At 41.6% G+C, this 25,237-nt stretch overlaps 1 protein-coding gene across 1 annotated transcript in view; it reads right to left on the bottom strand.

The window, feature by feature from the left end:
* Nucleotides 1-25,237, bottom strand: part of ptprn2 (protein tyrosine phosphatase receptor type N2) — a 138,816-nt gene that overhangs the window by 106,075 nt on the left and 7,504 nt on the right. Inside the window, exons 2-8 of the mRNA XM_053859271.1 lie at nt 18,289-18,339; nt 10,028-10,141; nt 4,486-4,730; nt 2,480-2,888; nt 2,114-2,395; nt 1,904-1,944; nt 652-1,082 (exon numbers count right to left, since the gene is read on the bottom strand). Coding sequence (XP_053715246.1) covers nt 652-1,082; nt 1,904-1,944; nt 2,114-2,395; nt 2,480-2,888; nt 4,486-4,730; nt 10,028-10,141; nt 18,289-18,339 — 1,573 coding nt within the window. The remainder of the gene's footprint in view (nt 1-651; nt 1,083-1,903; nt 1,945-2,113; nt 2,396-2,479; nt 2,889-4,485; nt 4,731-10,027; nt 10,142-18,288; nt 18,340-25,237) is intronic.

The raw sequence follows: 25,237 nt of genomic DNA on the forward strand, positions 1-25,237 counted from the left end.
CTGAAATTCCAGTAGGAAGGGTTGAAATTCAAGGTGGTCAAGGCAGTAAGGCTGGCCAGAAACGTCACTGCCAATGATCGGAGCAGAATAACAGTCGACTACGACTGCAAACAAAAGGTCTATAACAATGGGAAGAAATGATCAGAACTGTTGATCTCTCAGCTCCTTTTTGATGCCTCAGACCAAGATGATAATGGAAGAATTGTTGTAAAAAAATCATTCATTCATTGAGATCGAATGCTATTAAGTTTACATGTTTTTACATGTAGTTGAACTTAGCAATAATGACACTAAATAATGCTATCACAGTAAAAGCTGCACTGCTAATCAAAGCTCAACATTGAGTTCCACGCATCCATTCATACCAATTTTAGCTTATATTTGACGATTTCAGACATTATTATTATGCATTACAGTACTTATTGTACATAAGTCCTATAGGATTTCCACATAAGACTGGCGCACATAATGAAGATGAGTCATTCATGTACACATACAGCCATGCATTTCTTATCCTGTATTAAGCTGTGTAGTTCATGATGTGACATGCTGAGATCCATCTCAGTATTTGTTTCTTTAGTCACTACCTTGTCGCAGTTAAACTAACAGGCATGTTTGTTAATGCAAATTTTCCATTTCTCTCATACTCACTCTGAGCCGGTGATGATGTAGCCAAAATGTCTGTCTTTCCCTCTGCTGGAAAACTCTTTCACTCCAACATGGACCAGCTGAGTTTTGATTTTCATGTTCTTCTTTTCCGCCTCCTCTGGCTGCTTCAATGCGGCTGGAGCCTGAATCCCTTTCATCCACTTCTCTATTTCGGAGTCCACCTGAGCATCAGGACCTCCTGCACTGCTGGTCAAACGAAGTGTGGCACCTTGCTCTGCCGGCACAGACTCACTTTTTTGCTCCCAGCCGTGGGACACGGGGACTTGGCCTTGTGTCGTTCGGCTTTGGACGTTCTCCAGTCCAACCATTTTATGAAGGTCACCCTGACCTGGTGGCCCACTTACGGAGGATGGAACCTCATCAAAGGGCTCCAGGTTGAGGTAATCTAGCAGCTTGGAGAAAAAAGCTGGAGGCTGTTGAAGCAGGAAAGTGATGATAATATAAGTACATTTTGCAAAAAAGAAAATCTTTGTAGTACTTATTCAAGAGACGTGTTACTCTGCATGTGTATTGTAGCAACTACATCATCATAATTAAGGTCAATAAGGAGATTAAAAACTTTGCCAACCCAATCACTCACAGCACTTTCTGCCCTTTTCCATGCTCCGTACGTTAACACAACGATCCATCATACATTCATATCGTACACACAGGATGGCACAGCTACAACTTCATAAAACGTGTGTACACCCCTTGACTCACAAGATATTCGACAGGACCGACTCAGAGCGCACAATAAATGAATGTCAGTCCTTTGAAATGTTATACTCTGCTTATTCCAGATGCTGCATGAATTTGGACGTTTAACCCTGTCTACATCTTTCAGCAGGTTGGAGAGGCCCAGAACAATAAACATGAAGATGGATTCATGCATTTATTGAAGAGGGTATAGACGCAGCAAAAGTGACTCTGAATTGGATCTACAGAAATGCTCATTTTCCTTCCTAAAGACCGGACCACCATTGTGTTCCACTACATATCAGTAAAGCCAACAAAGCCTTTATCTAAACTCATGCACTGGTTTATGTACTTACAACTGATCCATATTGTACTCACTGTATTAAGGGCCTACATGAATATAAGTTAGCTGATTCTACTTGATAGACAATCTCCCCAACTTTGAATCAGAGCCACAAATCGTCAGTTCTCCATTGGAAGACATTTACACAAGTATACCAGGTCTTTCTCCCTCAGAAACCAATTTGTTGGTCGAAAAGAGTTCATTTAAATTTACCTTGTGAGGAGGCTCTTTGTCAACACCGTCTTGAAGTTGGCCTGGAAACAAACACGTTATATGAGACCAGATTGTGTGGTTTTTATTTAGCAAGACACTGAAATACATTCCTTGGCATTAATCTGGAGCCATTGTAATTCACACTTGGCATACACAAGTAGTGGCTTTTCATATGATCACGGCTCTATTCCAATGTTAACAAAGACTGACCTTGTTTTTGAAATCTCTGTGTCTCCTTTTGCCATTTTTCCGATTTTGGACTTTGGTCTGGTGGAAGTCTGTCGTTTGTAAATGTTGCTTTGTAAACTTTGTGGTCATCCGGGGAGTCAGGGGCTCCTGTCTCCTGGGCTTCAGACACAACCTGCTTAGAATTCACCTCCTGCAGAGCCCCTGTGATTAATTCTTCAAGCTGGCCAAAGTTTGTACCCATCAGCGAGTCCATGTTGTTGCTGGAGCTCCCCAGCTGCTTCATCACATGATGCAGGAGTTGCTCTGCACAAGAGGCAAAGCAGGGGATTTCAGACAAGGCAGCAAAATTAAGGTTTAATTATGAGTCAATTAAATGGTAGATCTCACCATCCATCATGCTGGGGGGCTTTTTGGCAATCATTCGGTTTGAGTCCTCCTTCATCAACAGTTTGTCTATATTCGGCAGTGGCTCCTTTTCATGGTCACTCAGCATCGAATGGATTTGGTTGAGGTAGTGGAGCTTTCCTTTGGGCCATGCTGACTCCATATCTGTTCCACCCCGCTGTGCACCGGGAGCCCCCGCAAAGAGCTTTTCCAAGTGGCTGGAAAGTAGTTTGTTCTGTTCCGCATCGTCGTCGGAGTAGGTGGTGCTCAGTTTGGGATGTCTGCCCTCGCCACTCTTTGAGAAGACTTTGGTGACGGGAGGTTGTCCATCTCCTTTATGAACGCTGTAGATCGTTGTCTCCTTCCAGCCTTGCTTAGGTTTAGGCTGACTCATCTCTACTTGGTCATCATTCTTTATAAGACAATGAACAGACATAAATGTTTAAACATGGACATCAAAGCTCAAAAATATGTCTCTATCTTGGGTTAGCCTAATGTAGAAAATGTTGGGTTTTTTTTCTCATTTGCTTCACTAGGAAGATGTTTGAGATGCCTGAATTTGCTAGTTTGAAGTAGTAGCTTTAAGTGGAGAGCTAAAAACAAAGGCTGAGAATTTTATGGGGGTTAGCTTTAGGAAGAGAAGCTTGTTCACCACGAGGAAACTCAAATAACTGCTACTCTTCTGCATCAAGAGAAGCCATTTGAGGCAGTGAAAAGGCATTTATTCATTTTTTCATATTTGGCTCCCGACGCCTTCTTAGTGAGTGTTCAGACATGTCCAACTGCGTGGGGTCTGCCGCTGAAATTACCTTTTGATAACACTACGGATTTCTTGAGCTTAGATGTGACTTGTGCCAATGTCCCCTCTATGGTTAATAAGCAATCCATTCCAAAATATATAGGTGGATTGACTGCTAGAGTGTACACACCAACTGATTTCACATTTGAGAATTTTGTGTCGTAATGAAATACTCAAACTCAAAGTGAAAACTGTAGAAAATGTACCGAATCCTTCTACAGCCTGTTTGACCTGGATTTAAAAAAAAAAAAACAACAAAAAAAAAACAGCAGGACACGATGGGTCAGCACCACAGCGACATGCCTCGGTATACGCCGGATATGAATTGGAGTCCTGATCACAGACAACTGCTCTACAAAATTGCATTATGGAAATCAGAGATGAGATAATGTCACTCACGGGGTTATTTCATGGGCTTACAGGCAGAGCAGAAGAAAGCTTAAAAGCAGGACCCCACAGTCGACAAACCCTCTCTTTTTCTTTGAAATGGCACCAGTCATGTGCTCGTGCTCTGAAGTCACATCATTTGCTTCTTTAAGTCAAGTCACAGCAATTGAATTGGCTAAAGAGTGATGACTGAACAAGTGATATTTTGAGCCTCACTTGCTCTGTTGAGGCAGTGGCTCTCTCCCAAATCCAGCTTGCTGCGTGTCATTCACGCTCACTGTTTCCTCCATCACATGCCCTCACAAAAGACCCCTCCCTTCAATAAAGAAGGTCCTGAACTCCTCAACTTCACATTATGGTGGCTGACACAGCAGCAGGAGGCGGCTCGAGTGTGAAGGGTGCCACACATATTACAGACAAAGCCTGGGGTCCCACCCAAAATATGAATATTGAATTATGTCACAGGGTGATGGAAATGCTTTGTATAGAAGGGCAGCAGCCCAGCAGGAGCTAGGGGAGGCCAAAGAGAAGGAAACAAAAGAGGGAAAAGACAGATAGTGACCTCTTTTCAGTACGGAACGGGAAGAGACTCTTCAGTAATTGAGCTTAAGAATGAAGTTTACATGTGCACTTTGGCAGGACATTTTTTTATGATAGCTGAGCCACTTGAATTTTCCACACAGAGTACAGTGGTGTACTTACGCAGGTAGAAAAATGGCATTTATATCGCCACACCTGTTTTGATCTTTGCTTCACTCACTTTCAGAACAACTACAAAACAAATCTTTGCTTCACTCACTTTCAGACCAACTACAAAACAAACCTGTGCATCTTCCTCAAAGACTTCAGGCTTCCCGGCGAACGGAGCACGCGGCATGAAGCCGAGGTCCGTCAGGTACTGGTGCAGGTTCCTGTCGAGCTCGGCTCGCTCAGGTTTCAGTTTTCGGGAGCTGCTGTAGGACGAATAGGGACTCCGGTCCATCCCCTGATGTCGTGAGGGGATGCTCCTCAGCTTGGAGAGCTCTCTGGAGATGACCTGTTGGGTGATGTCGTCCTGCCATGTCAAACCTGCAGTCAGACAAATGAGTCAAGTAGAAGTTTTAAACAACAACAACAACAATACAGGACCTGCACAACTTTCAGCTGTTAATATGTGATATATTGCCCAGAGATTTTCAAGTTTCTGTGTAAAAATACAATCCTATACATCTTAATTATTATTAATTATATTATAATTATTATTATCAAATTAACACAGTGCATTATCAGAGCAAGAGACTCAGTCCACAATGCAGCAGCCTTCATCATTACATCTTTCATATATGTATCTCCCAAAATATGTCTTTGCCATGATTGAAACTAAGCAGCAATAAAAGAATTTATTTTCTGCTTTATTTTCATGTTTCAGTAAATTTGTTTTAGGTGTTGGCACCTAAAAAGGCTAAAAAAAAATAATAAAAATGAATCTGCCATTTTTAAAAACCTTTTAATGTGAAGTAGTAAAGAGTATTTGTTTTTAAGATCCAAAACTTTAGCCTCATCTACATCTACACGATCAGAATTTAATCACAGGAAGCCACTCATAAATAGCTAGTTATGATTCGGAAACTGTTACATTTACAACATAAATATGAAACAGATTTTTATGTTGGCTACTAATAGTGAGTCAAGTGTTTCAGTGCACTGTGGGCTTTGTTATACGAGTGTGGCGGAAGATATTTTAGTTTTCTCAGCTGTGTTATTAATGAAACTTTTTTACGGTGAACTGATAATACTTAATAATACTTTTATAGATCATGTATTGGAATGGAAAAGAAGTACAATGCTCATATGACATAAGAATGAATTGAAAGAATAAACAAAGTAACTTTTAAAGACTGAAAGTGAATTCCAGATCCAACAGTGAGACCATTTGGCATGCCTTCCTAATTCTCTGTGCCACACAAACATCAGGCTAGCAAACAATGTGAACACATGACAATAGAAGCAGCACACAAATGGAAGCCACCGACTACACACGCTCGCACGTGTACACACCGACACACACTATAGCCTGACGACACGCTGGAGGAGAATGTCACACAGAGCTCTGACGCCGTGCCAATATCTCTGCTAATTGCCAACACATAGTTGGGACGCAGAACTACTGGGCAGGGGCAAGGCACAGCCGTGCCAGGTCCAGATGGAGCTATCCAAGCAAAAAAAGATACCCGAAATATGGCATTGTTCCCAGTCAGCCAGGAGATGCAACATTCCATAAGCAAAAACACTGTTTTCTATAGCAAAAATATGCTCTGATGATGCACTGACAGCAATATAGAGCTCCTTAATTTACATAATAAAGATCCTGACATTTCACTGAGCTCATCTATGGAAACGAGGAGTCGCAGAAAGATGTCTGGCTTTAAAATGGGAAGATGGATGAAGGACAAAAGGGGGAAATTTGCACAAGACAGGTTATGGTAAACATGTAAGAATTTTGTTACAACTGATGGCATACAACTATATAAAAAGTAGCTTAGATCCACATTCTAGAAGGACCACCTTAGGTACAAAGGGAAGCAGGGCCACATAATGGTCAAGTCAGCAGCAGAATGCCTTCATCAGTCATGGTTCTTATTCACATCATGGATATTAATATGCACCGGATGAGGATATGAGGAACATCAGAGCAGACACAGATGCCTGCCTCTCTGGCAGAGCAGCACAAAGCAGCGTATGTTTGTGGCTGTTTCGGAAGGCAGCTCAACCATCCATCCATGCAACTGTTAAGTACCCTTGGCTCGCCCAAGGTGCTGTATACCTGCTGTATATTAACAGCGTAATGTCACATTAACAGTCCAGACGAGGTTCTAAAAGATCCATATGCTACGTGCAGTTTTGTGCAGCTGGTTCAGTGGGTTTGGAGTAAGCCTGTGATGTGCTGCGGCAGGATGAGGCGACGTCATTGACTGTGACACCTCTATCTCCCATCGTCTCCCCGGGGATGCACTCATTTCCATACATACTATGTTTTGAGTGTCTGCGACGGCAACACTTGAGGGAAAAGGTATGCTGGTGAAATTACAGAATCAAAATGAACCATTTTGGAGAGCAAAAAAAAAAAAAAAGGATGGGGAAAAATGTGGCAGGGACTTTACGGTTGGATTCCCCTCAATCAACCTCTCAGCTGATTAAACTGCCGCCAAGGAGCTCACCACCGAAAAAAGGGGTTATCAGGCTGGCCACGGGATAAGCAGGTGAAGCTTCTACAATTCTTATTATTACTCTATATTTGCAATTTCTGTCATACTCTTGTTTGTGCAGTAGTTGTGTTTCTCTCGTCTTTAAAGCAAACTATTTGGAAAGCCACCAAACATAGTTGAGTTTCCTTACAGGTTACGCAGTAGAGTACATGAACTCAAGTATTCAGTCTCCCACATCCCTCAAAGATCACCATCAGAGATCCATATGGGTAGGATCAACAACCTGCCAAAAACCATTGTTTGTGCTTGAGGTCCTGCAGGATGGAGAATAGCATGATTTCGATGCACCTGTCATGACACCATGTCAGTTTATGGTCAGCGACTCCCCTCCACCGACTGAAGCCGTCCATGGAGTTAATGCAAATGTCACAGTGGATCACGCTGCTTGACTTGTCGACACTGTGAGAGGACACATCAACTCGCCAGAGTCCTGCAGGTCAATCTCCTCAACAGTGGCATAAAAATATTGACATGATGGATTTTGATAGTCCAGCGTCCTGGAAGGTGAGTGACAGTGCACCACAGACTGCTAAATCTAGTTCAAGATCAGATGATGCTTGTGAATGCAGCACAAAAACATGTTTTGAGATATGACATAGAATGATAGTGGGAGGGGTTTGTGCTCTTTAGGGTTCACAAATGGGTGAAGCAAAAACGTCAAGATGGATAATAATAATAATAATAATAATAATAATACGAGTGTGCAACTCCACAAACTCCCAAAGATGATGGTAAAGACATTACATCTGAAAAAGCTATAATGTCTGTAATTTTATATGACTATCATTGATATTTTTTTTTTTGGGGGGGGAATGACATTAATTTATGATTTGCTTCAAATTGACTTTCTTTGCACCTCCGCTTCATGTTTGCTAATATGCTGTTTTCTCGTCCATCCAAACTACTATTGGCAAGTTCAGCAGACAAACAAGATTTTTATATGTCACATGACATTGACAGATCCGGAATGTGCGAAGGAGAAATTTAAAAATATTACATAAACTAGAAAAGAGACTCAGAGAGTGCTAACCTCCACCAAGCAGCTCCAGCCCTCACTGCAATGCAATCACCCAATGACAAAGTGTCCTTCAAAGATCCTGGCTCCAAATGCCAATCCGGCTAATCTGCCGAAAATCATCCGATCTCCCAAATCTAATGAATCCTTTACAACATCTGCCAAATCCGTCCAAACCTTATCACATCATTTTGAACAGAGACAAAACATAACCTTCGTAGCGTAGACAACCAAGAAGCACCACACTGATTCAAGAAGATTCAAAAATGCATCAAGAATGCAGCGATAAAAAAAGGAATATACCTGGACATATAGTGAGACATAGACTTGTATAATGAGTGGTAAATCTTGTAAAACTTAACCATAAATATTTACAGATTAGTCAGCGTGTCACACTTTATTTAGCGTACCTTTATACTCAGACAGTGATTCTGCTGTCTGAGGTGCACTGCGTTTCTTCAGTTATAAACATTCACCTGTGTAGTTGACTGGTAAATGTGACACATTAACAACTGTGAATAATAACAGTTGAATGATTAAGTGACTGATTAACAGCACATAACTCATGTCGAGAGTAAACACAGCATTTCAGTGAATACTCTCCCATGAACTATGGAGCAGTGTCAACACTCACTCACATATGGAGGAGGAGTTATGACTTCACAACGATGCAACATGACTGTCGGGGGTGCAGACACTATCCAAGTGAATTCCAAGTGTGCGTCTTTGCTGCCGTGTGGAGTCACAGAAAATGCTTCTTTCTGAATGGTAGCGCCTTTTCACATTTTGAAAATTTAATGCAAGATAATGTTCACATTTAGGCCCCTTTTGTCCAGGGGTCAGTTGCTATCGATCCGGACAACAGCGGTCTTGTGTGGTGGACAGAGATTGTGTGATTCCAACCTGCATCTCAGATGCAAGATAAAGAGGATTGTAAATCGATTCCTATTGATGTCTCACACCAATTTTTCTCCCTCTTCATCACCTCTACTTAGTCGACGGAACAATGCTCCGAATATCCCCGCCCCTCCCTCAAAAGAGTATGGGCCACATCCCGAAATATTGACACTTTAATAGCCATGGAACAGACAAGAACACGGTGTAGTGCGGACCCATCCAGAAATGAAGATCGCTATGGTAACATGATTCAGAGCAATGATGTCATTCTTGCAGCGTCTGCTTGTGGGTGTCAGAATAACCGGAGTTAGAGAATGAAATCTCAGGATGACATGCATCAAAAGAATTAAGGTCCTCTTGAAACGGGGCAAGAGGAATTATCCAGTGAGTCGCCTCTCATCGTCCTTGCTGTCATTAGTTTATTTCTCTGCAGTAATTAGAGTAAATGTGTGGTCGCGTCTGGCTTCATATTCATCACAGTAGCCCCTCGACCCTCCCTCCTCTGGCTGACTCTTAATGATTTTCAACACTGGTTCACGCCTGTTAAGAGATATAAAGCTCAGAGTGGCCTGCAAAGCCAATTACGCTTGAAGGGTTGTGGTCACGCTTCAATGTTGAAGGCTTCTACTGTCCCCTGCTGGGAAAAGGAAGCAATTACAGCAGTGAGGCGCTGACGTCCGTTCATACTTTGGAAATTAAAAACGTTATTTAGAGCACAAACGACAACAGCCATTAATAAAATAAGGAAAGGAATAAAGGAAAACTCATCATATGCTCAGTATTAACAGAGAAGAGCTCATTTTTAGTAAAAACATTTTATACAACGTGCACAAACCCATTTATAATACGATTTGTGTATGAGCGTAATAGTCACTTTTCCACTTTAGTAGATTTCATCTCAAAGATCTGGCTGCTGTCAGCAGTCTTAAGTCCATTAGCTCCCGGCACTGATTTGATCCAGTATGATTACTCTAAACATTGTGTTTACTCATCCACAGCAGCAGCAGCCCTCAATACCAGACAAGTGTCTGGAACTAAACATTGGATTGATATCAAGCATGTGTCCATCTTAAGCTCAGATCTGCACTGCCAGGTAAAGAGATAGGTTTTGGGCTTGTTTCATACCGATGACCAACACATCAAGAAAAGCAGAAAACAAATGATGATGTCCGCTGGAAGACTCAGACAGTGAGGAACGAACGCTGTACCTCTGTGAGCCAGCTTCTGCAGGAGAGTCCGGAGGCGTTGAAGACCGGATGAGGAAATGTCGTAAGTGTACAAGTCTGCGCCGGCCAATTCTTGGCATCTTCCAAACACACCATCTGCATCCAGAAAAAAAAAAGAAAAGCTGTTTTGTTGAGTTTTGTATTTTTGAATGCCGTTACCATCATCATCAATCATACCTTCAGTTATCAGTTTGTGACACGAGGAGCAATTTTAAAATCAAAGCAGACACATTCTGTATTGTAACAAAAAGCTTTGGTCTGTCTTATTGACAAACCACTATACTCGTGGGGACCTACAGGTCCAAGTCTCAATTTGAGGATGAAGAAAAATAGCATGGCCATTATAATTGGGTTTAAGTTTGGTTCAGAGTCCTGGTTAAGGTTCGCCATTTGTTTGGGATGGTTATGTTTAGGGTGAGAGGCTGGGGAGAGCATGTTGACAATGAGAAACCACACAAATGTCCCCACAAGGATAGCAACCCAAATGTGCGTGTTTTTTTTGTTTTTTTTTCGAACAACTGCACTACACAAAGATATTGTGCAATGATAATTCTTAATCATTTCATTTCTTTTTCTCTGAAAGATGCTGGTGCCTTGTTGTTTTTGCAAATGCCTTCATTTACTACAACGCTGCAGTGATGTACTGTAACATGAAGTGAGCTAATGTCCACATAGCGTCCTGCCCAGATCTTATGCATAGGATAGCCTGGTCACTTCTGGTGAAATGAAGCCACGATCTACGATATCTGCATGGCCTCCTGTGAAGTATAACAAGTGCTAACAATTGCTCTGTTCTTCTCCAGTATTGTTCCACGTGGGAGGGCGATGTGTTCAGATGTCATCTTCCGCTTCTCTAGTTTCCTAAATAAGAACTGTGCTCTGAGACAAACGGAGACACTGTGAACTGTGTTGATCTTGACATTCAACCTTGACATGAGGCTTATTCTAACTCTAACTTAAATAAACTCAAAGTTGGATGAGAACTAACAGCTGCATATCAGGCCGCAAAAAGTTTTGAAAAAAAACCAACAACAATCAACGAGTAAATACAAACATTTCACTGTAGATAATGAAGCCTGTGTGATGCTTGACATATGTGCTTGCATGGACTTGACCTGACACCAGGGAAGTCTTTTTAGTGTACCACAAGATGACTAATAGAACACCTCCCATCTCTTGTTATCACACTCAGCAGGGGTGATTTCTGAGGTGTTTAATGAGTGAGGCTGTGAAGTGTTTTCCAAAGAAGGCCCACCTCAGCACCATGCCCCGTGGGTAGAGGAACAGGACGGCATTTGTGCTCATGTGCCCATCATTAATGCCAAATCATTGTGTTTCTGAGTCAAAGACTGTGTCCGTAGTTTGGTCTTTTGACATGGCGCCCAACTCGCTGTCCGACAGGATCACATAGGTTTAGATGGTCCCAGAATCTCTGGCAATTTCTACTCGTAGGTCTACATGGTTGGGAACGCCTTTAGGCCAGAGACCATCCTTGACACTAGTTTTATGTCAGTGAAAATGCAACATGCAGCTGACAGACCTATCACACTCAAGTGGGACTATTGGTGCATTCCAGTTGAAATTCCCAGCTCCATCCCGATGACATCACCCAACATTTGGTTTCCCAGTCGGAAGGTGACAGATTTCTCACACTACCCTGTGTGCGCAATCCAAGATGGCTGCTCACATAGTCAACAGTGAGTAGACCTCCTGTGTATATTGGACTTCTAACTTGTTCTTCCAACATTTTTCACTAAATTGTTTGAATGTATAGTATTGTTAGACGCATTAATACATACAAACATCATTCATCGTCATTAAACACCTCACATATGTTTATGAGGTGTTTAATCTCACAAACATGAGGTTTCCAGGTGTTAGAAACCTATAACCTGTGGCTATACACATAAAGACAAATGATAAGGTTGTGAGCTTTTTCTCATTCTTATTGACGTTTGAGGGAAAGTAAATCCCTCTAATCCGCATCTCATCCTTTAGGTCGCGGGTTAGGGTTCTAAAAACGGTAACTTGGAAATACTGATGCAGGGTCTGCACCTTAGTAACTGTGGTTGCATCCAATAGGTGACATTTCCCTGCTGACAGTGAAGTGATAAGCAGCCATTCATGGCAGAAAATCATCGGGATGTTTGGAAATCGCCCAATCAGCTGGCCACACTTCTCACTCATTATCGGTTGCTAAGCAACCCACGACACAGATTTCCGATCAAACCTATAATTTCGAGACCAGATGTTGGGGTCAGAAAGCAGCTTGTGGATGATACATCATCGGTATGACCCGTGTGTCACCTGCTCTCAGAGTGGGAGCTTGTTCATGTGGCACCTCACAGAGACAAATCCGGCAAATTCCATCTGAGCAGTCTGTCTTTGCATCTGTGCAGTTGGTCGTGCTGAGTGCGGAGGCCACTGTTTGGACGAGATCTAATGATGTGAATCAACACGACGTCATGCTCCACAGCGCCCCATTAATTGTCCTCAAGTTCCCTCACGACGACAGCGAACATCGGCGTGATGCTGACTGGCACGTCGGGCATGGTTTGACACAAACAAGGATGTTGGCTACATGCTGATGTTGCCTGCCCTCTTCTCCAATACACCTTTCATGGTGAGTTTATAAAAATAGTCCACATCCAAGGATGCATGATCAATACTATCTCTCAGAGGGTCGGCTGGCAAACACCTACAGTATGTAGTGCAGCAGCGATACACACTTGGGGAAGCAATTACTTCTTCCACACTGAACCGTTTTAAACAAGTCATTTTTATCCCTGACTGCTCATAACAATGGGAACTCAAAAAGCCTCTGTGTTTCTCTGTAAAACTACAACATTGCCATTAGCCTGTTAAATGACAGAGAACAGGAGTGGGAGGAGACAAATCTGAACAGACAAGACAAGTTCACCGAGCAGCACAGTTATTTTGGAGCCTAGATGTAGGATAAAGAAAGACTTCCCACTGATGGATCATGACACTGTCACTGAGGATGTGCAAGATTCTCAGCACTTGAGCTAAAAGTGTTCAGACTTCAGAGTCTCGTAGCTTTGAAATGCAACAATGATACTTTTGTTTTTCAGTAATCATCCTCATTCTCGTGTTTCCCATCCCATTCAACATGTCCAACATCAATCATTTAGTCTGCTTCTTCATGGATATTTTGGTTATGACATGATATTAAACAATGTGGTGCACCAGGAATTGGTGAACTGAAAAACACCCCTTACTAAAGAAAGTCTATACACGAAGTCCCAGTCTTAGTTCTATTGAATCCTTAAGTGTATATTTCACTATAAAACTTATTTAAACTAACTGAACACACAGAAGAGCACAACTAGCATTTATTCTAAAGGAATATTTGGGGAAAGCAAATGATCAATTGAGTGCCTGGATTGAGGCAGGAAACCAAGGCATGCTTGACAGAACAAGACCTTCAGTTGGACAAGAACTAATATGTTACAAAAAAAAAAAAAACATTGATTTCCCTTTGGGAGAAGTCCAATGAATCAATACACCTTCATTTGTACAGCACTTTGCACACAGCTCAACAACTGAGAGACGGCTACACTAAAACAAAGAAACCAGCCTCTACAAACAAGAACACAGTGTACCAACATATACAATCATAAATCCAGGAAACATTATATTTATTCTTTGGTTCAAAGTTTGGCTAACTTTTCTTCATCTTCAATTTTGCAGGTTTCCCACATTCACAAGCTCAAATGATGGTGTTTAGCCTTGTGTCTTTGCCCTTCACATGGTTGGCTTCATTATTTAAAATGGGACCTCCATACAAGTTCATTTTGCATAATAACTACAGGGCATTTTTAAGCACCAGGCAAACAGAATGAAAAAAAAAACCACATACTCACTTGCGGCCTGTACAGCAATCAATGTGAATGTGTGTGTGTGTGAGCGATGGATGACTAGGTGATTAGAAATGATGTAGAATTTAATTTAACACCCGTGGTTATTATTATTTCCAGAAGTGTTAGAATAAGGTGTTTATCACTTACATCGTCACGGTTGGTCGAACACGTTTCAGACTTGCCGCATGATTTATTTCCTCTTGTAAATATTGTGTAAGAAACCTAGCGGTGACTAAACAAATGTTGAGCGTGCACCCGCACAGACACACAGGGGGATGACTGCTGCTATGGACGGATGACTGTATTATGTTACAGTGATGTATTAAGAAGAAGAAGCAGCCTCTCAAGTGTTTGATGCCGAGGGTATCCCAGCATGTGCAGGGTTTGTGATCATGTGATGTGAGCACAGGTACAAACAAACAGTGAACACCCTTTTCCATTAGCAGGACAACAGGGAGTGTTTTAACTGCTTTTACAACAATCATCTGTCAGCTTCAGAGAACTTTTAAGCCTCCTCTGATCAATTTCTGTCTCTGAACAAAACAAGGCTGATGATGTGTGATGAACAAGAGCAAAGAAGCCTCACTTGATTAAATGACTCGCACAATCAATAAACAAGGCAATTCATTAAAAAGCGGTTCAGCCGCTCAAGTGGCTTCTTTCTCTCCTGTCACTCTTAAGTCATAGTATGCTGGAAACTGGATTGAAGAGAACCAAAACTCTACATTGGAACTGAAAAGACACTCTAAATATGATCACTTGCATTTCAACGGTTGGACTTTAAACCTGGCTCCAGTGCAGAATTGTATTGCCAGCTGTATTATTTCAGGAGAAAGTCCACAAATGCAGTAGACTGCAAGTCAGTGCGGGTTCTGAAACTTCACGCAAGCATGTGACCTGAGCATGCACCCTGAATGGTTTGTTTGGGCTTGGGTTTCTTGGATATTATTTCATCCAATCTGATTCCATAATGTTCTAGAGGGAAACCTGAACAACAGGACAGAAGTTAGTGAGAGAATACACATTGGTGACCATTTCAGGACAGAACTTGATTTTAATAATCAGAGGTTAATTCAAATATGAAGTTTCTCTGTGGTTAGTGCAACAATCCAAAAACTGTACTCACTTCACCATCATCTACTTTAAGGACATCGGCCTTTTTATTGACTATATTTACAATTTCTGTGTTCCATGTAGGAGGCCTAGTTTGTGGTCAACTTTAAATTAGCAATATTTAAAGCTAAGACTCGTGTCCAGGGAAACAGAGCATCGTGGCATTGTAACTAGAATAGCATGCTAGAGGAGGTCCAAAACTCAACATGTACCTCCACCTTGAAACACTCCTCAAAACTCATGTTTAGTTTATAGTGTTTCCCCAGTAACCTCTGGTTGGCAGAGATCATATCACACGGCATCTCCTAGCATAGGAATTGGTGAATTGAAAAACACTCAAAAGAAAGTTTATACACGATTCTCTTGCAGCCATGTAAAATGACTCAGTGGGCAGTGTTCAGCCTCTGTGCCAATAGTTTGAAACAAGCGATTTGTACTGTGTTGTGCTGAGTGTTTTGGCTTGTTGTATTTGGTTTCTACTATGAAGGTTTAAAAGCTCTCCAGAGTTTTTAAAGGAACTTGAAAAGTGGTGCAGGATCAGCGTCCCAAGTGTCTGTGGTCAGTAAAGAAACTCAATAGTTGATGAAAGGGATTTGTTTTCAGTGGTTTCGCAGTCTCCCTTGATTCCTTTTCCAATGTGGAAACCAAATGAGGACGTAACGGCTGATGCAAGTGTTTGGGAAATGATATCAAGGCGTCCAACCTCCTCAGATGTTGCAGCAGCCAGAAGCTCATGGTAATTAGCCGGATCCTGATTGTGTAATTTACATTTCAATTGAGTCCATCAACAAGACAGACGATTCATGCGTCTTTAAAACAAGCTTCTGCTTGATTCATGACGCGACCCTCTATGTTTCACCAAAATGAAACATCGTCAGCTCGTCGATACGAAGATCATGTTGCTCATGTTTTCACATTCCCCCCTTTCAGCAGTTTGTGGAGAATGTTTACTCAATATAGATTTTTTTTGTGGTCAAATATGGTGTTGTTCCTTGTGCTGAGTCGCTCCGGTTGCCAGCACAGATCGAAACATCGCCTCAATCTTAAATCACAGTGGCTGCAGCACGACCGCCGATCAATAGACACACTTGGTTAATTGTTTAATGGAGGTTTCCCGTGGAAGAGCGATTGTTTCATCATCAGGTGCGATTACGGCGCCAATTGCTGTTTATCTTTAGTTCCCTTCTATTATATTGATCAACATTACATATTTATATATTTACAGTATTCTATTCGTAATTATCAAATATTTTAACTCCAATTGTTGCACTACACTAAAGGCTCTTATTTGAGAACTATTGGTTCCAAAATGAAAAAAAAAAACCTCAACATGTACCTCCACCATGAAACACTCCGAAAAACGAATGTTTACAGATTTATTTGATAGTGTTTTCCAAGTAACCTCTGGATGGTGGAGATCATATCGGACTGCGTCTCCTAGCTTACATAGGCTGAACATGTGCATGTGTGGACACTATATTCTTCATGTTATTGAGCACTGTGTTCAGCCATCTGAAAGGTGCTACATAAATAAAATCACTTTTGATGGTATGTCAAAAAACTACATAATACTGCTGACTTTTCTGAGGCGTTTTCACATATTTGTGTGTAATGAAACTCAATCAACAGTAATAGCTTCTGTTAACTTGTTAAGAAACGAAAAAGCATGAATAATTTAGTTCAATTAAAGCTGAATAAAACATGCTCCACTGCTGTCCTAAGTTAGAGAAAAAAAGCCCAACTAATTTGAATTGAATTGAATTTAATGAAACAATTACACATAAAAGCATCTAAGACTTTCTGGCAGCTGCAGATGACAGTTCCTTAATTATTTTTTGGCTCAGAAAGGCTTCCTGGCTCTGCTCTGCACCACGACAGCATGGCTGCAGCCAAACCCAGGATAAACCAGGTTAGTTCTTCAGGGAGAGCGATGGAAGTGGCAGACCCAGTTGTACTCGCACTGCTAATACGAGATCAGCAAGCTGATCAGCTGGAAGAGTGTGTACCTTTAACAATTCACCATAATATGAAATATCTTCCTAGCTTTCCTTCCAAACCTTTCCACTGGCTGAGACTTTTGACTATGACGCACGTGGTTACGTAAAAGTTTATATTTAGTCATTAATACCAGTGCAATGCGAGCCACGCTACTGTGCCCTTGACCTTTTGAAATCTTTGCAGCTGTGGCGCATTTTGATAATGTTCTTTTTTGTTGTATTGTTGAAATGCCCAGTATGCAAATGCAAATTTTATCCATTCCATGATGCAACTACAGTAATGCTGGGGCTGTCAATAGATTAAACATTTTAATATCAATTACTCACGCTCGGTTAACTCGCGATGAATGGCACCTCACACATTTTCTAAATGTAGAGTAACTTGACAGCAGATGTTATCAACACAAGAGTGGATAATAATGCTTACAATGTTATGCAGTTTTTTCAGTAAATGGAAAGCTACATTTTGTTATAATTACTTACATTTAGAAGCTGAATGTTGTTTTTAATTTCCATGTTGATGGATGATATGATTTTAACCACTCAGTGTTCCTTGTGCAATAAGTGCTTCAGCTGCGCTTCACAGCATATCGACTGGGGACACAATGATGAATACATTCTGGTTTGTAAAACAGGAAGTTATTGATTTTGTTTTGCTCCCAGTGGAAACGGTGAATGCACAAATGAATCTATAGCATCGGTGATGTGGTCAAATTTTACTTCATTGCAGGAAGATAATCTATATGCTACATTCCTGAGCACACGCCGAATTCATCGGCTGTATCTGACAACGAGCGCAGCTTTATCAGTCGCGCCATTTGATTCGTTGTGACAAATTGATAAACGTGATCAAATCGTTTTGTCGGTGACATTCATTCGGGCAAAACTGCCTCCTCAGCCACTCCTGTGTCAGAAGAATGCTTTAACCTTTACTGAGATGATTCTTAATATCGACAAGCTGCCACAGGCCTTCAAATTAACGCCCTGCTGTGAGGACACCACCAAGCCAAACACACAAAGGAGAGCCCCGACATTTTCCTTTTCAGCAGGTGACACGTTGTCACGGCAACCACTGACACAGCCACATGAACATCAGGATGGTTTGCTCATGAAGCCCTGTGCGTTTTTACTTGCTGTCCCACACAAAGCCAGTGATTGCAACTGTCTGATTCGATGTGCCGTTGAAAAGGAAAAATGATTTCATATGAAAAGCAGTGGCTGGGTAATGAGGTGCTTGTGAGCTCTGAATTACCGTTGACGCAGAACTCGTAGGGTGTGCAGAGCTCGTCTTCAAACAGGCAGCCTGCAACAGAGGATGAAAACAAATATTAGTGGAAATGTTCATAATTGACCTCGTGGCTGTGAAGACACGGGACAAACCAACGTCTCATTGCTCACCAATGTAGAAAGCGGTGCATCAAAAGGTGACCTACGCGGAGACAGTAAGACGAACCAACTACTGTAAACGCATGTTTAAGGTTCAGTTAGAAGGCATTTTATCCCAAGTGATTCACAATTAACACACAAAGGAATCATGGGGACACAAAGCCCCAAAATAGTTCTTCGCCTTCAGTGAGCGATAGCAACACTAATGCCACTGCCCTCTTCCTGATGCTGACTGTCCACCAGCAGTGTTGCCACATGTCAGTACTGGATGAATATTAATGAGCAGTAATGCCTGGGCTGTTCCAGACTAATAAAGGAGCAGATGGCAGCAGTGTTATGGGCAGTTGTTTGCAGTGTTCACATTCTACACATGGGAGTTGCAACAAGAAGAACACTGATTGTTCTGCTTGAACAGGTGAAACTGCACAGCTGCAGCTCCAAAAATGAAAATGGGAGATTTAGGTTTGCTGCTCTAATGTAGACCTTGTAACAAAGAAACTGCTCCATAGACGTCACAGATTTTTTGATCAGGTCGATAGACAGCAGGTATTGCGCATTGAAATCCCAGTGACCAGACAGGAGCCTCTAGCAAGATCCATGCGGAAAAACTCCTAGAAAGAAACCTGCAGAACGGCTGTAGTCATCCCCTAGGGTTTGTCATTCCATGAAACCAATGCCTTGTGTCGGCTCCATTTCATGAGGTTAACAAACCACATTTTAAATTATTTTAATAATACAAATCATTAGAATCATGCCCTTGAAACAACACTGTTTATTAAAAAGTTAAACTACACAACTCTTTGTACAAAAATCATGAACTCACCGACACATATCTACCACACAGAATTTTTTTTGTAGTGATATTACAGATAGTAGATGACATCACTCAAACTCCTGCATTAACCAAAGTCTGAAGCAGACATGCCCCCACACAAATGCATTATGTCTCAAACACGGTACGTCTTTCCCAGCAACATGCGGTGAAAAAAAACCAAATCACACTTGAGGTGTGGATATCTGGCTTCTCATGGATGATTTTTATTTATCTCATCAAGCTGGGCAGCTCCAGATTGTGTTGGGTGGACTGAAGCTGCCCAGCGGAGGTTTGTGCTCTCTGAGTGCTTTACTAGTTAATTCACAGTACGCTGGCCACATCTGATCAACTCTTGACTGAAACTTCATTAAAGCATGAATCCCATGAGCAGAGCATTACTTGTCATCACTCACTTGTAAATCCAGGTTTCTACTAACCAAATATCCCACATGAGCAAGACATATCAGAGTCTCAGCACCACACTGTTGCAAAACACGCATCAACAACCAAGACGGCCCAAAGCGTATCGCTTTCAATTCCACTGTGGGATGCACCTTTCAGCCGGGAAGCTTCACTGGACAGTTACGAGAAGCTCATGGCCATGAATAAAGAGCATTCCGTGGCAGAGGCAAGGCCTTTATCAATAATGAGATTAGGGAAGTGGGAAGTTTCCTAATTGCTTCATACTGATGAGACAGACTTTTTAAACAAGCAGAATTCTGTGGTCTTTTAGTTCCGAGGAGACGAGGGGCGTTTTTTTGTCTGTCTTAGACGCTTGAAGAGAATGAAAGTGAGGTCTCTGCACCTTGATTTCACAGATCAAATGAAAAGAAAAGAAGTGTGCTGAAATGAAAAGATGAATGGAAACACTGCATGGCTAAAAACACAAAACAAAAATGTGTTAAATGGCACGCAACTATTTTGCACATTGTATCGTCTCTTTTTGTACGGGATGCTTCTACCATGAGAGGTTTATTGGTTAAATGTCACATGATTAGCACATGGCACGGCATAGGTTATATAATGTTTGTCATGACTCCAAAATGAGCGTATTTCAGTGAAACTGTTAGGGTTGATCAGAAATGGGCAAACTCAGACGCGATTCAATTTTGGTGATTTCTCTAGATGCATTGATTTTCAAGGAGACAAAATGGTGCACCAAGTCAAAGCAGGCACTTTGGCTTCAGGCAGACACCACATTCCCGACAGAAGCATTGTTGCAAGACACCTGAAACTGATATGCTGAAACTATGAGCATACTGTTCTTAACACATGAAAAAGAAGAGACTAAATAAGGAGTAAAAACGTCACAAAAAATGATGAAAAACGCCATTTCTCAACATTTTAAAGGCATAAATAGACTCATGCTTGCAAACTCAGAGACCAAACTGAAACATCAAGTTGTTCTTGGGAGGCATCGTGACATCACCATTAATGATTGACATTTTCAGTCAAAGCAGGAATGGAATCACCAACATGGCACACCGACCTTTTTCGAGCCAGGAGGCTGAATGGACAATGCTAACTAAAAATAACCAACTAAATACAATAATTTGATTTATTTTTAGACGCTACTCTATGAGCGTGAGAGGTTTGATAACTGAGGAGGAAATAATGCACAATAGGGCCCCCTCAAAAGCCTTCGAACGTTGTCCCTCATTTTGTATTGCGTGTCAATAAAGGAAGAAGCCTGGCAATCCTGTCTGACAGTGTATCTCACCACGCCACAATTCGTGTCAGTCTGGCCAACTTTTGCTCCTCATCGTTTCCCTCTTCAAGTCATTGCCTTTTCCAGGAAGCCTTGTCAACCCTCAAGTTTAATTAGTGCGTTCCAATTAATGATACAGCTAAGGAAGCCAAGTTTGTGTTGTGCGTGTGTGTTGACACGCAGGTACGCACGACTGATAACAGCATGCCCTCTTCCTCCACTGCTACGCCACGGATGATTAAAATGGCAACTTTTAATTAAAACGCAATCACAGAGGACGCGGCAGATGACTTCAGGCAGAAAATAGAACGCGTGGCTTGTCGTCCTGCTTGAAAACACTTTTTATTCCCTTTTATTCCAACAGGTCAGATCTGAACTGAAGTCTTGGGAAGAGTAAGCACAGTTGTCTTTTCCTTCAGTGGTTCTCAAGTGATGATCAGCGTGTCCTTGGAGAAAAAAAAAAAAAGGACTTCTGCTAAGGTAGTGTTGCCGTGTGTTGCCATGTCAACCCCGACAGAGGTCAATCACTGAAGCTCATCACTGTGGAAGTGCGGCAAACAGCCTCGGAGGGATTTAGAGGATCTACAGGGATATGTAAGTGGTTTCACTTGTGTCTGCCACGCCAGATATTTTTAGCTATCATGCAAACTGTGTTAGACACATCAGGCGTTATGTTGCTTACGTTCATAGGAACATTTTTTATAGGAACATGAGCTTGGACAAATGGGACGGCTCAAAAAAAAAAATCTGCTTTAGTTATCAACCTGCTCTCATTTTTCACTATTCATCATCATTACGTTCAGTTCCAAAGTAGGTCAGAGGGATGAATCTGACCACGATATATCAGTCACTCTATCAGAATATCAGGGCGGTTATCGTTGTTGTATTATAGTTCTAGTTTTGGGGAAAAAAGTGTGATTAATCTGTTATTTGGATTTTGGTTTGCTGTCATTAATTCATAAAAATTAATATCTTCATGTCCCAGCCCTATTAAAAATATATGAAATATAGACGGTAGACCAAATAAGTGAATCAGATCGTAGACTAGCATTTCCTTACTAGACTCATATCCATACCGTGATTTCATTGGTTCAAATCTAATTATATTGGTGGCATGTTGTTGACGCTGGACTCATTTTAAAAACAAGCTCAGACATGATGTTGCGTTCCCTTGTGCATTTTTAAGCTGTTACACACTGACCTTTCTAGGATGAAGACAGGAGGCTTATAGACTAATGCGGCTTATGCGTGAGACAAAATGTATTTTCTTAAGTTTATAGTTGGTGCCGCATATATTCAGGCGCGCTCATCGTCTGGAAATTAGGGTATTTGTGGGTCCAGACCTGCTCTCTATTTCTGTCCTCAATGAAAAATAGCTGCTCGACTCAAAGCGTTTGACCCTTTGACTTTGTCTGGACAATGAAACAGCTCCTGAACAAGCGGCTGAACAAAATTCACAGGCTAGGTGCTTAAATTCCCCTCACAGGTGGTTGGCCAGTACCGCCGAGCCATCTGCCTTCTCTTCTCAGCCAAGGAGGATGCTGGGACCGCAGCCACGAGGACAGACACTCCCAACTTCTTTCGTTTTTCGGACAATCTCTCTCTGCGGCCGCTGACATCCCTTTAATTACTATTAAAGGATTTGAGCAAGGTCATGCCGCGTCACACACACCTGTGCTGTCAGCCAAAAAGGCAATTTCCCAACAGAGTTAATATAAATGGTTGTAATAAAACTGGCAGCTCACAGTAACACCACCTGCACACAAATTAGCATCCGGCTGACACCAAGTCAGAGAAGCTTTGTGGAATCGTTGTGCTAAAATTAAAGGTGGCTGCGTTTCTCAACTCCTACATTCTAATGTTGTGAACATCATCCTAGGAAATCCACTCACTAGCTGTGTTCAAAACGTTCTGATGATTCTGACTTGCCTTTGCCTGATACCTTTTAGACACAGATAACAATGGAATTGTGTTGGTCTCCTACAGCCGCTTCAGTCTCTCTACAGTCAAACATCACACAGAGATTGACTTTCAATTCAGCTAAAATTCAAGGTTTCCCGCTGCAGAGTGATGCAGCCTTTCGACCGGTGTTCCATGACCCCGTATATGACAAGTAACCAGCAGGAAATGAAAGCATGAATACACAAGAAATGACAGAAAACGCCACAGAAACTAGGGCATGTAATTGAGTAACCTGATTGAAATGAGACAGCTGTAACGGAATATAACAAATTAATGAATGTAACCAAAACTTGTCATCTTTTTTTCACTACAATAATGATTATGTTTTAACGTCTGCGCTGCTCTGAATTGCTGGGGTGTGGCAAAATTGCTCCCTCTCTGTACAGAGCCTCTGCACCATACAAAGACAAGCTGCCCATGCCGGCTGTTTTTGAAGTATCATTCTGGTTCCGATCCATTTTCAACGTTCACACATAACAACTACCGCATTATTGAATACTTAGTGAAATATCTAGGTCAGCTAGGCGTTATTTAACATGGTCTGTTTATATTAATGATTGTCGCTATTAACAATCGTAATAACAACAATATGACCAATTTATATTCAGCATAGAAAAGCCAAGAAATTAGAAATATAAAGTATTGCTTCTTGTGATGTCTTTCCTTGAAATTATGTAATACCACTATTCTGACATTCTGGAACTGAAATGCATCCTGCAAAGCAGGCTCGTACACTGACACATTTTGAAAAGTTATAGTTATCACTGCTTAACAACTAACTTGGCAAACATTATTAATATTATTAATATGGTTCAGTTTCTCAAAGACATAGAGATAACAAAAATAGTCAATGATGAAAATTTAATTCATTAAAAAAGGCTGGGTTAGTCATATACCTTAGTGTATCTACTTAAACATGTTTGTTAGATTCTCAAGTAAATGTAGTTGGGGATGAAGAAAAACGTGAAATGTCTGATTATGTTTTTTATATGGATTTACAAATGTCCTCCAGTGATTTCTATTCTGTTGCACTGCCAGTCATGGGGACCAGTGAGTTGTATGAGCTTGGTAAAACCACTGGCACCTGCTGTCTGAGTGAGCTCATTGCGGTCAGTGACTGCAAAAACAAAATATACGTAGGGCAATAATGTTGGATAAGACAAAACGTGAGTGGAAATGAGTGGCACGGTGAAGGTCTACGCTCACTTGAGTGCCAACATTGGCATTAGATTACGTAAAAGACATCTAAATTTGCAATATGACTTCTCAGTCAACTCATAAACAGTCATTTAACAGGAATATCACATTCTAATTGAACTTCATTCCATTTGATAAATGGTGGAGATAATTTCTCTAAGTACAAAAGAGAAAAAAGTTATGAAGGACATGAATCATTTGTGGTGAAAGTAGCTGCTGGGGTGGTTCTGGATCAGACTGATTGAAGAGGGAGGTGGATGTGAAACAACGTGACATCCAGGAGTGTAATCAAACACATTCATCACCAACTTTCCAAAGAATTCAACACGGAATTCCCGAGCAAGCAGGTCACTCTTGCTCAGCTGCCAGCTCGGGGCGACAATGCAGACAACTGCCATGAATTAAAGATGGCAGCGTCACCGAGGCAACAGAGGACCCATAAATAGGCAGGCGCAACCTTTTCTCTGGCCTTCGCTAAATGATTCAGACATTTGATTTTCGCTGCTCTTGTGAGGTGTGATTGGGGCTTTGGAGCACGACCGCAGAGAGTCAAGCAGCTGAATGACCTCCTTTTGAATGTGCTGAGGAGCTCAAGGTCAGACCACACAGCCAAGTTGGGCTAGAAACACAAGTGAGCACATAGTGAGTGTAATGTTAATATTTAATATGAATATTATATGAATATTGAACATGAACTCAACCATCTTCAACTGCTTATCTGTAGCCACGTCACACGCCCACTTGAAAGACGGCAGCCAAGACGTCGTGTTTCCTGTATAGTGCTCCAAACTAGAGAACTACAGCAACACTTCAGAGGTGTAATCTTCCAGTTTATTCTGCTGTTTACTCCCTGGTCCACTCACAGTATAATGGAAGACCTTCGGAAATAGAGACAGCAGGTCCGTAGAGTTTCAGTGGAAAATTCTGAGGCAGTTCTTCATCGCATTTGTGATCATTTTTCTTGTGTTACAGGAAGGAAAACAGTAGAATAGCCTCACTGATGGGTCAACATCAATTCAGAAAAGATTACACTCACGCCATCATACCATCTCAAAACCACACTTTGGTTTGCCCATTCCCATTGTGGATTCCTTCTGCTTCCTGGGAACCACCATCACCAAAAACCTCAAATGG

Source organism: Synchiropus splendidus, chromosome 3, assembly GCF_027744825.2.
Source record: "Synchiropus splendidus isolate RoL2022-P1 chromosome 3, RoL_Sspl_1.0, whole genome shotgun sequence".
NCBI lineage: Eukaryota > Metazoa > Chordata > Actinopteri > Syngnathiformes > Callionymidae > Synchiropus > Synchiropus splendidus.